We start from the raw sequence: 12,912 nt of genomic DNA on the forward strand, positions 1-12,912 counted from the left end.
GGCCAGTTCCTTTGTCTAGGTTTGGGTAAAAGATTTCTGTATTCGTGGATTGGACGAAGGGGCCCCCTTTGGGGATAAAAAGCTTAGAGACTCGTCGTTTGACCGCCACGAGCTCAAAAAACGCGTTTCTCGCTTAGAGAAGTTTAAAAATTGACAAAAAACCGACACTTGACACAAACCCCACGGAAGACGGTGCTATGGAGGTTTATCCGGTGTGACAGAGGTGCCCCAGGAGCTGGGAGAGAGATGCGAGAACTAGGAGGGCGTGCCAAGTTACACCCTTGTCAAGTGAGGAATGAGGCGACCACCGGGTCATCGATGCACTCAAACCTTGGGGAGAGTTACCGTTTCCCTTCTATCCTAGCCACGAGCTCTGCTCTGCTCCATCTGATTAGTACTTGTAAACGCTGGGTATTTATACTCAGACGCGACTAGGGACGAACGACTGCAGCTATTCACAATCAAAAACCGCTGCCAATCGGCTGCAAATGCATTTCTGCCCACAAAATCAAACGAAATTTTGTCAAAAATCAATTCAAAACGCGAAAAAACGACGAAGAATGTGTGCTACGTACGCAAGACACGCCCTGTCACGCTACATTGAGCAACGCATGACGTCAATCATCGCGTGGCTACGAAAAGTACGAAATGCCCTAATACGAGAACTTGAAGCGATAAATCGGTCACGAAACGCATTGTGGGTCTATTCTAAAGACATTGAGTCGCTATTTGGACGCGAAAAGCGAAAGAATAGGCAGTTACGGCAGTACGCTTCGTCAGCAAAATCAAGGTGCTACGTCCGCTTCTATAAAGGGCAAGTGAAACGTGCGTTGCACGTGATACGCAAACAATCCGACGAAAACGCTCCGTAGCTAGACTATTCGACCCGTTTCTCGTCAAATTACCTAACCAATGGGCAGGTTGTGATAAAAACTTCGGGTACTGTGCACGTTTCACACTAAAATGCGCGAGATGCGCTGGTACAACAGAGATCTCTGGTTGCTACAGAGAGATCTCTGGTACACCAGTTGCAACAGAAATCTTAATTAAGACAAGGGTTGCGTTGAGGGAACCGTATTTACGGACGCCAGACGCCAGAATACCTCTGAATAGACTGCAATACGAGCCATTTGATGCACTATTTGGTTGTCGAGATAAGACGGCGGTTGGCAGAGTCGTTGCTGAAGAAGCGAAAAGGCGCTGGCACTGACGTCGCTTTCGTTGGCGAAACGACAGCCAACGTGACCGATCGTCTCCACGATGTTCAAGTAGACGATTTCCCTTATACAAATAATAAAAATCGACTAGACTCGCTTTCAACGACTCACTGATCGCGAGACTGTGACACTGTGTACAGCCTATAAACATACCAAAGGTAAGGTAACGTGAGTAGAAGGTTTTCGAAAACGTACTTGTTAGAAATTGTAACAAGAAACGCTCTCACAAAATCAGACGTCGATTTCCGACCGACTTCAAGAACCCTTAAGTCATTCCCCTCAAACGACGCACACAGTAATTGAACTCGCACAACGCTTACGTGCAAACCGCTTCAATTGCCTCGCTTCTCAGTTGAGCGATGGCCCCGTCGGCGAGCGCCTCTCCACCGGACTTTCTCAGCACAGACGCAGGTACGACGAGAAAGTCTCGAAGCACTTGGAGCATTTCACTGTAGAGACGAAGTCGTTTCTCGATATTCGTGGAAAAATCTCCTCTTACGAAACGACAACAGCTGACGTCTGAGCCAGTTTTCCCATCGCTCTTATGCAAACGAGACGCAGCGGCACGTCGGCGCTGCTCTGCCGCCTGTGAGACGATTCGCCGAGGAGCGAGGATAGGGTTTGGCAGACACTGACGGCGTCTAACAGAGAGACAGACGCTTTTTCATATGAACACATGCTCCTTTTTAATCTCAATAACCGGAGTCCGTGATTACTCCCAGTACAAGCAGATCAATCAGAGCTGCCACGATCTGACACTTTCTTCCATAGGTTTCGGATGACAGGGTCATCGCTGAACCGGCCAGATGAGTTGACGATCCAAATCCAGCAGCCCGTTTAGCGGCGTCGAAAGCGGTTGATACGAAATGATTGAAATTCTCTAAATTTGCTGCGAAAAAAAACGCGAGAAATTGTCGTTCTGCTAAGCACTTCGTCACTTCTATACCCGTTTTGTCTTTTACTAAAGGCTTTAGCATTTGCAAGAGATTGAGCACCAGCGCGTCTTTGTATGAGCGAGATGAAACGGAACGATTCTAGAAACTACAGTGAATTGTTAGAACAGTTTAATTAATGTGCACGCGTGCCTGCCGAAATCGTGCAAAATTTTCATCAAGCCTCCTCATGAAGTTTTCACTCGTACAAACAGCTATCTGTTCAGAAAAATATACAGTACCGTTCAATGATAAAATACAGTCTAGCAGCAGCTGCCGCATCAGAGAATTTTACGGCAATTACTAATTATTGGCAAGGGTGCCGCCTTCTCTTTTTATGCCCTATGGCCTAAGCGTACGTATAGCAGCAGCTTCCCCCATCAAAGAATTTGCTATCTAATTACGCTGGCAAATGTCCCCAATTTTATCTAGTGTCATCATATTTGGCAGGGTTCTTATATCTAATCTAACAGCGACTCAGTGTTCTGCCCACGTTGGACGGCGATGGACGCCTGCGTCCACTGATGCAGTTTGGCGTCCAGCGCTGCACCGTGGGCGTCCACCGAATTTTAATTATAATTAAAGGGCAGAGACTGCGAGAGAGATGTAATAGTTTTGCCGTCTGTTTGACCCGGAGAGAGGATAACGTAGAATTTAGTAACATAAAAATGCTTAATTTACAGCAGAGACTAGGCCAAAGAGCTCTTCTGTAATAAATATCAGTTAATTTATAGCAGAGACTGGGCCAAGGAGCTCTTCTGTTAATAAATTAATTTCTGTTAATTTACAGCAGAGACTGGGCCAAGGAGCTCTCCTCTAATAAATTAATTTCTGTTAATTTACAGCAGAGACTGGGCCAAGGAGCTCTTCTGTTAATAAATTAATTTCTGTTAATTTACAGGAGAGACTGGGCCAAGGAGCTCTCCTCTAATAAATTAATTTCTGTTAATTTACAGCAGAGACTGGGCCAAGGAGCTCTTCTGTTAATAAATTAATTTCTGTTAATTTACAGCAGAGGCTGGGCCAAGGAGCTCTTCTGTTAATAAATTAATTTCTGTTAATTTACAGCAGAGGCTGGGCCAAGGAGCTCTTCTGTTAATAAATTAATTTCTGTTAATTTACAGCAGAGACTGGGCCAAGGAGCTCTTCTGTTAATAAATTAATCTATACTACTAAGAGCAGCGGCCATCTTGGATGACGTCAGAATCTTTCGTTATAATCGCTAAGGCTCATTCGCTACGCCTTCTACCGCACTCTCTTGCGGTGCAAACATCTCCGACGATCCGCGCGGAGATGACTGGCCATCTCTTTTTTCTCAGACGACATCAGGCGCTCCCTTATGGGGTGCACAATGTCTGGTGCGTTTGTCTTCATTATGACGTCATACGGCACCACGCACTCTGAATTGCGTGTCTTTAAAGGAGGGGCCAGGAGACATACGCTACGCCTTATTTTGCACCGCAATAACGAGCAAGTATCGCGTAATAACGATTGAGCCATTCGCCAAAATCTCAGAGCGTATGATGTAATCTAAAAATGAGGTTTTTGGGAAGGCAAGCTTTGTAGGCTAAATAAGATCAGGGCCTCATCTTTGACTCTTAGGGTCTGTGATCACAGGATATCTGTGAACACAGGGGTATCTGTGATCACAGGGGTAGATGTACAGGATCGCATTTGGGGTACCTGTGTCGCGATCTGCTTACGTCTGCTTATCTTTTCTTTTACTCACACACACATGCGAGCAAGCCCGAAAAAGTACCGCCAGTGGACACAGGCTACGCCTTATTTGCACTGCAATAACGTGCAAATATCGCGATTGAGACATTCGCCAAAACCTCACGATATTAGAGATTGATTCTTGGGGCCTCAATAAGAATCAAAGATGGGGTCAAGATCTTTGATTTTATGGCCATAAATACAATCAGCTTGCGTCTGCTTATCTTTGCTGACATATGCACATGCGAGTAAGGGAAAGTGTACTAAGCACACAATAGAGCTGAGACCCCCAACACTTATCTATTTTCCCGTGCGAAGCACGGGCACCAAAACGATTCTTATGCCCTAAATACAAAATTGAAGCCCTAAACTTTGATTCTAAGGACCTAAATAATAAATTGAGGGCCTAAACTTTGATTATAAGGGCCTCAATAGTAAATTCAGTGCCTAAACTTTGATTCTAAAGCCTAAAAAATAAATTGAGGGCCTAAACTTTGATTCTAAGGACATAAATAATAAATAAAGAGCTTAACTTTGATTCTATGGGCCTAAATAATAAATTGAGGGCCTAAACTTTAATTCTGAGAGCCTAAATAATAAATTGAGGGTCTAAACTTTGATTCTAAAAACGTAAATATTAAATTCATCGTCTAAAAGTTTATTCTAAGAGCCTAAATAATAAATTGATGGCCTAAACTTTGATTTTAAGGGCCTAAATAATAAATTCAGGGCCTAAACGTTGATTCTAAGAGCCTAAATAATAAAATCAGGGCCTAAACTTTGATTCTAAGGACCTAAATAATAAATTCAGGGCCTAAACGTTGATTCTCAGAGCCTAAATAATAAATTGAGGGCCTAAACTTTGATTCTAAGAGCCTAAATAATAAATTGAGGGCCTAAACGTTGATTCTAAGAGCCTAAATATTAAATTCAGGGCCTAAACTTTGATTCTAAGGGCCTAAATAATAAATTGAGGGCATAAACTTTGATTCTGAGAGCCTAAATAATAAATTGAGGGCCTAAACCTTGATTCTAAAGGCCTAAATAATAAATTGAGGGCCTAAACTTTGATTCTAAGAACCTAAATAATAAATTGAGGACCTAAACTTTGATTCTAAGTTCCTAAATAAGAAATTGAGGGCCTAAACGTTGATTCTAAGAGCCTAAATAATAAATTCAGGGCCTAAACTTTGATTCTGAGAGCCTAAATAATAAATTGAGGGCCTAAACTTTGATCCCGAGAGCCTAAATAATAAATTGAGGGCCTAAACCTTGATTCTAAGGGCCTAAATAATAAATTGAGGGCCGAAACTTTGATCCCGAGAGCCTAAATAATAAATTGAGGGCCTAAACCTTGATTCTAAGGGCCTAAATAATAAATTGAGGGCCTAAACTTTGATTCTGAGAGCCTGAATAATAAATTGAGGGCCTAAACCTTGATTCTAAGGGCCTAAATAATAAATTGAGGGCATAAACTTTGATTCTAAGAGTCTAAATAATAAATTGAGGGCCTAAACGTTGATTCTAAGAGCCTAAATAATAAATTCACAGCCTAAACTTTGATTCTAAAAGCCTAAATAATAAATTCAAGGCCTAAACTTTGATTCTGAGAGCCTAAATAATAAATTGAGGGCCTAAACTTTGATTTTAAGGGCCTAAATAATAAATTCAGGGCCTAAACCTTGATTATAAAAGCCTAAATAATAAATTCAGGGCCTAAACTTTGATTCTAAGGACCTAAATAATAAATTCAGGGCCTAAACGTTGATTCTCAGAGACTAAATAATAAATTGAGGGCCTAAACTTTGATTCTAAGAGCCTAAATAATAAATTGAGGGCCTAAACGTTGATTCTAAGAGCCTAAATAATAAATTCAGGGCCTAAACTTTGATTCTGAGAGTCTAAATAATAAATTGAGGGCCTAAACTTTGATTCTGAGAGCCTAAATAATAAATTGAGGGTCTAAACTTTGATCCCGAGAGCCTAAATAATAAATTGAGGGCCTAAACCTTGATTCTAAGGGCCTAAATAATAAATTGAGGGCCTAAACTTTGATCCCGAGAGCCTAAATAATAAATTGAGGGCCTAAACCTTGATTCTAAGGGCCTAAATAATAAATTGAGGGCCTAAACTTTGATTCTAAGAGCCTAAATAATAAATTGAGGGCCTAAACGTTGATTCTGAGAGCCTAAATAATAAATTCAGGGCCTAAACTTTGACCCCGAGAGCCTAAATAATAAATTGAGGGCCTAAACTTTGATTCTGAGAGCCTAAATAATAAATTGAGGGCCTAAACCATGATTCTAAGGGCCTAAATAATAAATTGAGGGCATAAACTTTGATTCTAAGAGCCTAAATAATAAATTGAGGGCCTAAACCTTGATTCTAAGGGCCTAAATAATAAATTGAGGGCATAAACTTTGATTCTAAGAGCCTAAATAATAAATTGAGGGCCTAAACGTTGATTCTAAGAGCTTAAATAATAAATTCAGGGCCTAAACTTTGATTCTAAAAGCCTAAATAATAAATTCAAGGCCTAAACTTTGATTCTGAGAGCCTAAATAATAAATTGAGGGCCTAAACTTTGATTTTAAGGGCCTAAATAATAAATTCAGGGCCTAAACATTGATTATAAAAGCCTAAAGAATAAATTCAGGGCCTAAACTTTGATTCTAAGGACCTAAATAATAAATTCAGAGCATAAACGTTGATTCTCAGAGACTAAATAATAAATTGAGGGCCTAAACTTTGATCCCGAGAGCCTAAATAATAAATTGAGGGCCTAAACCTTGATTCTAAGGGCCTAAATAATAAATTGAGGGCCTAAACTTTGATTCTAAGAGCCTAAATAATAAATTGAGGGCCTAAACGTTGATTCTGAGAGCCTAAATAATAAATTCAGGGCCTAAACTTTGACCCCGAGAGCCTAAATAATAAATTGAGGGCCTAAACTTTGATTCTGAGAGCCTAAATAATAAATTGAGGGCCTAAACCATGATTCTAAGGGCCTAAATAATAAATTGAGGGCATAAACTTTGATTCTAAGAGCCTAAATAATAAATTGAGGGCCTAAACCTTGATTCTAAGGGCCTAAATAATAAATTGAGGGCATAAACTTTGATTCTAAGAGCCTAAATAATAAATTGAGGGCCTAAACGTTGATTCTAAGAGCTTAAATAATAAATTCAGGGCCTAAACTTTGATTCTAAAAGCCTAAATAATAAATTCAAGGCCTAAACTTTGATTCTGAGAGCCTAAATAATAAATTGAGGGCCTAAACTTTGATTTTAAGGGCCTAAATAATAAATTCAGGGCCTAAACCTTGATTATAAAAGCCTAAAGAATAAATTCAGGGCCTAAACTTTGATTCTAAGGACCTAAATAATAAATTCAGAGCCTAAACGTTGATTCTCAGAGACTAAATAATAAATTGAGGGCCTAAACTTTGATTCTAAGAGCCTAAATAATAAACTGAGGGCCTAAACGTTGATTCTAAGAGCCTAAATAATAAATTCAGGGCCTAAACTTTGATTCTAAGAGCCTAAATAATAAATTCAGGGCCTAAACTTTGATTCTGAGAGTCTAAATAATAAATTGAGGGCCTAAACTTTGATTCTGAGAGCCTAAATAATAAATTGAGGGTCTAAACTTGATCCCGAGAGCCTAAATAATAAATTGAGGGCCTAAACCTTGATTCTAAGGGCCTAAATAATAAATTGAGGGCCTAAACTTTGATCCCGAGAGCCTAAATAATAAATTGAGGGCCTAAACCTTGATTCTAAGGGCCTAAATAATAAATTGAGGGCCTAAACTTTGATTCTAAGAGCCTAAATAATAAATTGAGGGCCTAAACGTTGATTCTAAGAGCCTAAATAATAAATTCAGGGCCTAAACTTTGACCCCGAGAGCCTAAATAATAAATTGAGGGCCTAAACTTTGATTCTGAGAGCCTAAATAATAAATTGAGGGCCTTAACCTTGATTCTAAGGGCCTAAATAATAAATTGAGGGCATAAACTTTGATTCTAAGAGCCTAAATAATAAATTGAGGGCCTAATCGTTGATTCTAAGAGCCTAAATAATAAATTCAGGGCCTAAACTTTGATTCTAAAAGCCTAAATAATAAATTCAAGGCCTAAACTTTGATTCTGAGAGCCTAAATAATAAATTGAGGGCCTAAACTTTGATTCTGAGAGCCTAAATAAAAAATTGAGGACATAAACTTTGATTCTGAGAGCCTAAATAATAAATTGAGGGCCTAAACTTTGATTCTCAGGACCTAAAAAATAAATTAAGGGCCTAAACTTTGATTCTAAAAACGTAAATATTAAATTCATGGTCTAAAAGTTTATTCTAAGGGCCTAAATAATAAATTGATGACCTAAACTTTGATTTTAAGGGCCTAAATAATAAATTCAGGGCCTAAACCTTGATTATAAAAGCCTAAATAATAAATTCAGGGCCTAAACTTTGATTCTAAGGACCTAAATAATAAATTCAGGGCCTAAACGTTGATTCTCAGAGACTAAATAATAAATTGAGGGCCTAAACTTTGATTCTGAAAGCCTAAATAAAAAATTGAGGACCTAAACTTTGATTCTAAGGACCTAAATAATAAATTCAGGGCCTAAACTTTGATTCCAAGGGCCTAAATAATAAACTCAGAGCCTAAACTTTGATTCTATGAGCCTAAATAATAAATTGAGGACCTAAACTTTGATTCTAAGAGGCTAAATAATAAATTGAGGGCCTAAACTTTGATCCCGAGAGCCTAAATAATAAATTGAGGGCCTAAACCTTGATTCTAAGGGCCTAAATAATAAATTGAGAGCCTAAACTTTGATTCTAAGAACCTGAATAATCCTAAACTTTGATTCTAAGGACCTAAATAATAAATTCAGGGCCAAAACTTTGATTCTAAAGGCCTAAAAAATAAATTGAGAGCCTAAACTTTGATTCTAAGGATATAAAGTATAAATTTAGGACTCAACTTTGATTCTAAGGACCTAAATAATAAATTGAGGGCCTAAACTTTGATTCTGAAAGCCTAAATAAAAAATTGAGGACCTAAACTTTGATTCTAAGGACCTAAATAATAAATTCAGGGCCTAAACTTTGATTCCAAGGGCCTAAATAATAAATTCAGAGCCTAAACTTTGATTCTATGAGCCTAAATAATAAATTGAGGACCTAAACTTTGATTCTAAGGACCTAAATAATGAATTGAGGGCCTAAACGTTGATTCTAAGAGGCTAAATAATAAATTCAGGGCCTAAACTTTGATTCTGAGAGTCTAAATAATAAATTGAGGGTCTAAACTTTGATCCCGAGAGCCTAAATAATAAATTGAGGACCCAAACTTTGATTCTAAGGGCCTAAATAATAAATTGAGGGCCTAAACTTTGATTCTGAGAGCCTAAATAATAAATTGAGGGCCTAAACCTTGATTCTAAGGGCCTAAATAATAAAATGAGGGTATAAACTTTGATTCTAAGAGCCTAAATAATAAATTGAGGGCCTAAACGTTGATTCTAAGAGCCTAAATAATAAATTCAGGGCCTAAACTTTGATTCTAAAAGCCTAAATAATAAATTCAAGGCCTAAACTTTGATTCTGAGAGCCTAAATAATAAATTGAGGGCCTAAACTTTGATTCTGAGAGCCTAAATAAAAAATTGAGGACCTAAACTTTGATTCTGAGAGCCTAAATAATAAATTGAGGGCCTAAACTTTGATTCTCAAGACCTAAAAAAATAAATTGAGGGCCTAAACTTTGATTCTAAAAACGTAAATATTAAATTCATGGTCTAAAAGTTTATTCTAAGGGCCTAAATAATAAATTGATGACCTAAACTTTGATTTTAAGGGCCTAAATAATAAATTCAGAGCCTAAACTTTGATTATAAAAGCCTAAATAATAAATTCAGGGCCTAAACTTTGATTCTAAGGACCTAAATAATAAATTCAGGGCCTAAACGTTGATTCTCAGAGACTAAATAATAAATTGAGGGCCTAAACTTTGATTCTAAGAGCCTAAATAAAAAATTGAGGGCCTAAACGTTGATTCTAAGAGCCTAAATAATAAATTCAGGGCCTAAACTTTGATTCTAAGAGCCTAAATAATAAATTCAGAGCCTAAACTTTGATTCTGAGAGTCTAAATAATAAATTGAGGACCTAAACTTTGATTCTAAGGACCTAAATAATGAATTAAAGGCCTAAACGTTGATTCTAAGAGCCTAAATAATAAATTGAGGGCCAAAACTTTGATTCTAAGAGCCTAAATAATAAATTCAGGGCCTAAACTTTGATTCTGAGAGTCTAAGTAATAAATTGAGGGCCTAAACTTTGATTCTGAGAGCCTAAATAATAAATTGAGGGTCTAAACTTTGATCCCGAGAGCCTAAATAATAAATTGAGGGCCTAAACCTTGATTCTAAGGGCCTAAATAATAAATTGAGGGCCTAAACTTTGATCCCGAGAGCCTAAATAATAAATTGAGGGCCTAAACCTTGATTCTAAGGGCCTAAATAATAAATTGAGGGCCTAAACTTTGATTCTGAGAGCCTGAATAATAAATTGAGGGCCTAAACCTTGATTCTAAGGGCCTAAATAATAAATTGAGGGCATAAACTTTGATTCTAAGAGCCTAAATAATAAATTGAGGGCCTAAACCTTGATTCTAAGGGCCTAAATAATAAATTGAGGGCCTAAACTTTGATTCTGAAAGCCTAAATAAAAAATTGAGGACCTAAACTTTGATTCTAAGGACCTAAATAATAAATTCAGGGCCTAAACTTTGATTCCAAGGGCCTAAATAATAAATTCAGAGCCTAAACTTTGATTCTATGAGCCTAAATAATAAATTGAGGGCCTAAACCTTGATTCTAAGGGCCTAAATAATAAATTGAGGGCCTAAACTTTGATTCTGAGAGCCTGAATAATAAATTGAGGGCCTAAACCTTGATTCTAAGGGCCTAAATAATAAATTGAGGGCCGAAACTTTGATCCCGAGAGCCTAAATAATAAATTGAGGGCCTAAACCTTGATTCTAAGGGCCTAAATAATAAATTGAGGGCCTAAACTTTGATTCTGAGAGCCTGAATAATAAATTGAGGGCCTGAACCTTGATTCTAAGGGCCTAAATAATAAATTGAGGGCATAAACTTTGATTCTAAGAGTCTAAATAATAAATTGAGGGCCTAAACGTTGATTCTAAGAGCCTAAATAATAAATTCACAGCCTAAACTTTGATTCTAAAAGCCTAAATAATAAATTCAAGGCCTAAACTTTGATTCTGAGAGCCTAAATAATAAATTGAGGGCCTAAACTTTGATTTTAAGGGCCTAAATAATAAATTCAGGGCCTAAACCTTGATTATAAAAGCCTAAATAATAAATTCAGGGCCTAAACTTTGATTCTAAGGACCTAAATAATAAATTCAGGGCCTAAACGTTGATTCTCAGAGACTAAATAATAAATTCAGGGCCTAAACTTTGATTCTAAGAGCCTAAATAATAAATTGAGGGCCTAAACGTTGATTCTAAGAGCCTAAATAATAAATTCAGGGCCTAAACTTTGATTCTAAGAGCCTAAATAATAAATTCAGGGCCTAAACTTTGATTCTGAGAGTCTAAATAATAAATTGAGGGCCTAAACTTTGATTCTGAGAGCCTAAATAATAAATTGAGGGTCTAAACTTTGATCCCGAGAGCCTAAATAATAAATTCAGGGCCTAAACTTTGATTCTGAGAGCCTAAATAATAAATTCAGGGCCTAAACTTTGACCCCGAGAGCCTAAATAATAAATTGAGGGCCTAAACTTTGATTCTGAGAGCCTAAATAATAAATTGAGGGCCTAAACCATGATTCTAAGGGCCTAAATAATAACTTGAGGGCATAAACTTTGATTCTAAGAGCCTAAATAATAAATTGAGGGCCTAAACCTTGATTCTAAGGGCCTAAATAATAAATTGAGGGCATAAACTTTGATTCTAAGAGCCTAAATAATAAATTGAGGGCCTAAACGTTGATTCTAAGAGCTTAAATAATAAATTCAGGGCCTAAACTTTGATTCTAAAAGCCTAAATAATAAATTCAAGGCCTAAACTTTGATTCTGAGAGCCTAAATAATAAATTCAGGGCCTAAACTTTGATTTTAAGGGCCTAAATAATAAATTCAGGGCCTAAACATTGATTATAAAAGCCTAAAGAATAAATTCAGGGCCTAAACTTTGATTCTAAGGACCTAAATAATAAATTCAGAGCCTCAACGTTGATTCTCAGAGACTAAATAATAAATTGAGGGCCTAAACTTTGATTCTAAGAGCCTAAATAATAAACTGAGGGCCTAAACGTTGATTCTAAGAGCCTAAATAATAAATTCAGGGCCTAAACTTTGATTCTAAGAGCCTAAATAATAAATTCAGGGCCTAAACTTTGATTCTGAGAGTCTAAATAATAAATTGAGGGCCTAAACTTTGATTCTGAAAGCCTAAATAATAAATTGAGGGTCTAAACTTGATCCCGAGAGCCTAAATAATAAATTGAGGGCCTAAACCTTGATTCTAAGGGCCTAAATAATAAATTGAGGGCCTAAACTTTGATCCCGAGAGCCTAAATAATAAATTGAGGGCCTAAACCTTGATTCTAAGAGCCTAAATAATAAATTGAGGGCCTAAACTTTGATTCTAAGAGCCTAAATAATAAATTCAGGGCCTAAACGTTGATTCTAAGAGCCTAAATAATAAATTCAGGGCCTAAACTTTGACCCCGAGAGCCTAAATAATAAATTGAGGGCCTAAACTTTGATTCTGAGAGCCTAAATAATAAATTGAGGGCCTAAACCTTGACTCTAAGGGCCTAAATAATAAATTGAGGGCATAAACTTTGATTCTAAGAGCCTAAATAATAAATTGAGGGCCTAATCGTTGATTCTAAGAGCCTAAATAATAAATTCAGGGCCTAAACTTTGATTCTAAAAGCCTAAATAATAAATTCAAGGCCTAAACTTTGATTCTGAGAGCCTAAATAATAAATTGAGGGCCTAA

At 37.1% G+C, this 12,912-nt stretch overlaps 1 protein-coding gene across 1 annotated transcript in view; it reads right to left on the minus strand.

Annotated features, from left to right (window-relative positions):
- Positions 1 to 12,912, minus strand: part of LOC136195397 (phosphatidylinositol 4-kinase alpha-like) — a 46,483-nt gene that overhangs the window by 9,875 nt on the left and 23,696 nt on the right. The window contains exons 7-14 of the mRNA XM_065984715.1: positions 2,303 to 2,368; positions 2,164 to 2,251; positions 1,918 to 2,106; positions 1,717 to 1,858; positions 1,538 to 1,666; positions 1,413 to 1,481; positions 1,329 to 1,358; positions 1,104 to 1,281 (exon numbers count right to left, since the gene is read on the minus strand). Coding sequence (XP_065840787.1) covers positions 1,104 to 1,281; positions 1,329 to 1,358; positions 1,413 to 1,481; positions 1,538 to 1,666; positions 1,717 to 1,858; positions 1,918 to 2,106; positions 2,164 to 2,251; positions 2,303 to 2,368 — 891 coding nt within the window. The remainder of the gene's footprint in view (positions 1 to 1,103; positions 1,282 to 1,328; positions 1,359 to 1,412; positions 1,482 to 1,537; positions 1,667 to 1,716; positions 1,859 to 1,917; positions 2,107 to 2,163; positions 2,252 to 2,302; positions 2,369 to 12,912) is intronic.

The sequence above is a fragment of the Oscarella lobularis genome, chromosome 14 (genome assembly GCF_947507565.1).
Source record: "Oscarella lobularis chromosome 14, ooOscLobu1.1, whole genome shotgun sequence".
NCBI lineage: Eukaryota > Metazoa > Porifera > Homoscleromorpha > Homosclerophorida > Oscarellidae > Oscarella > Oscarella lobularis.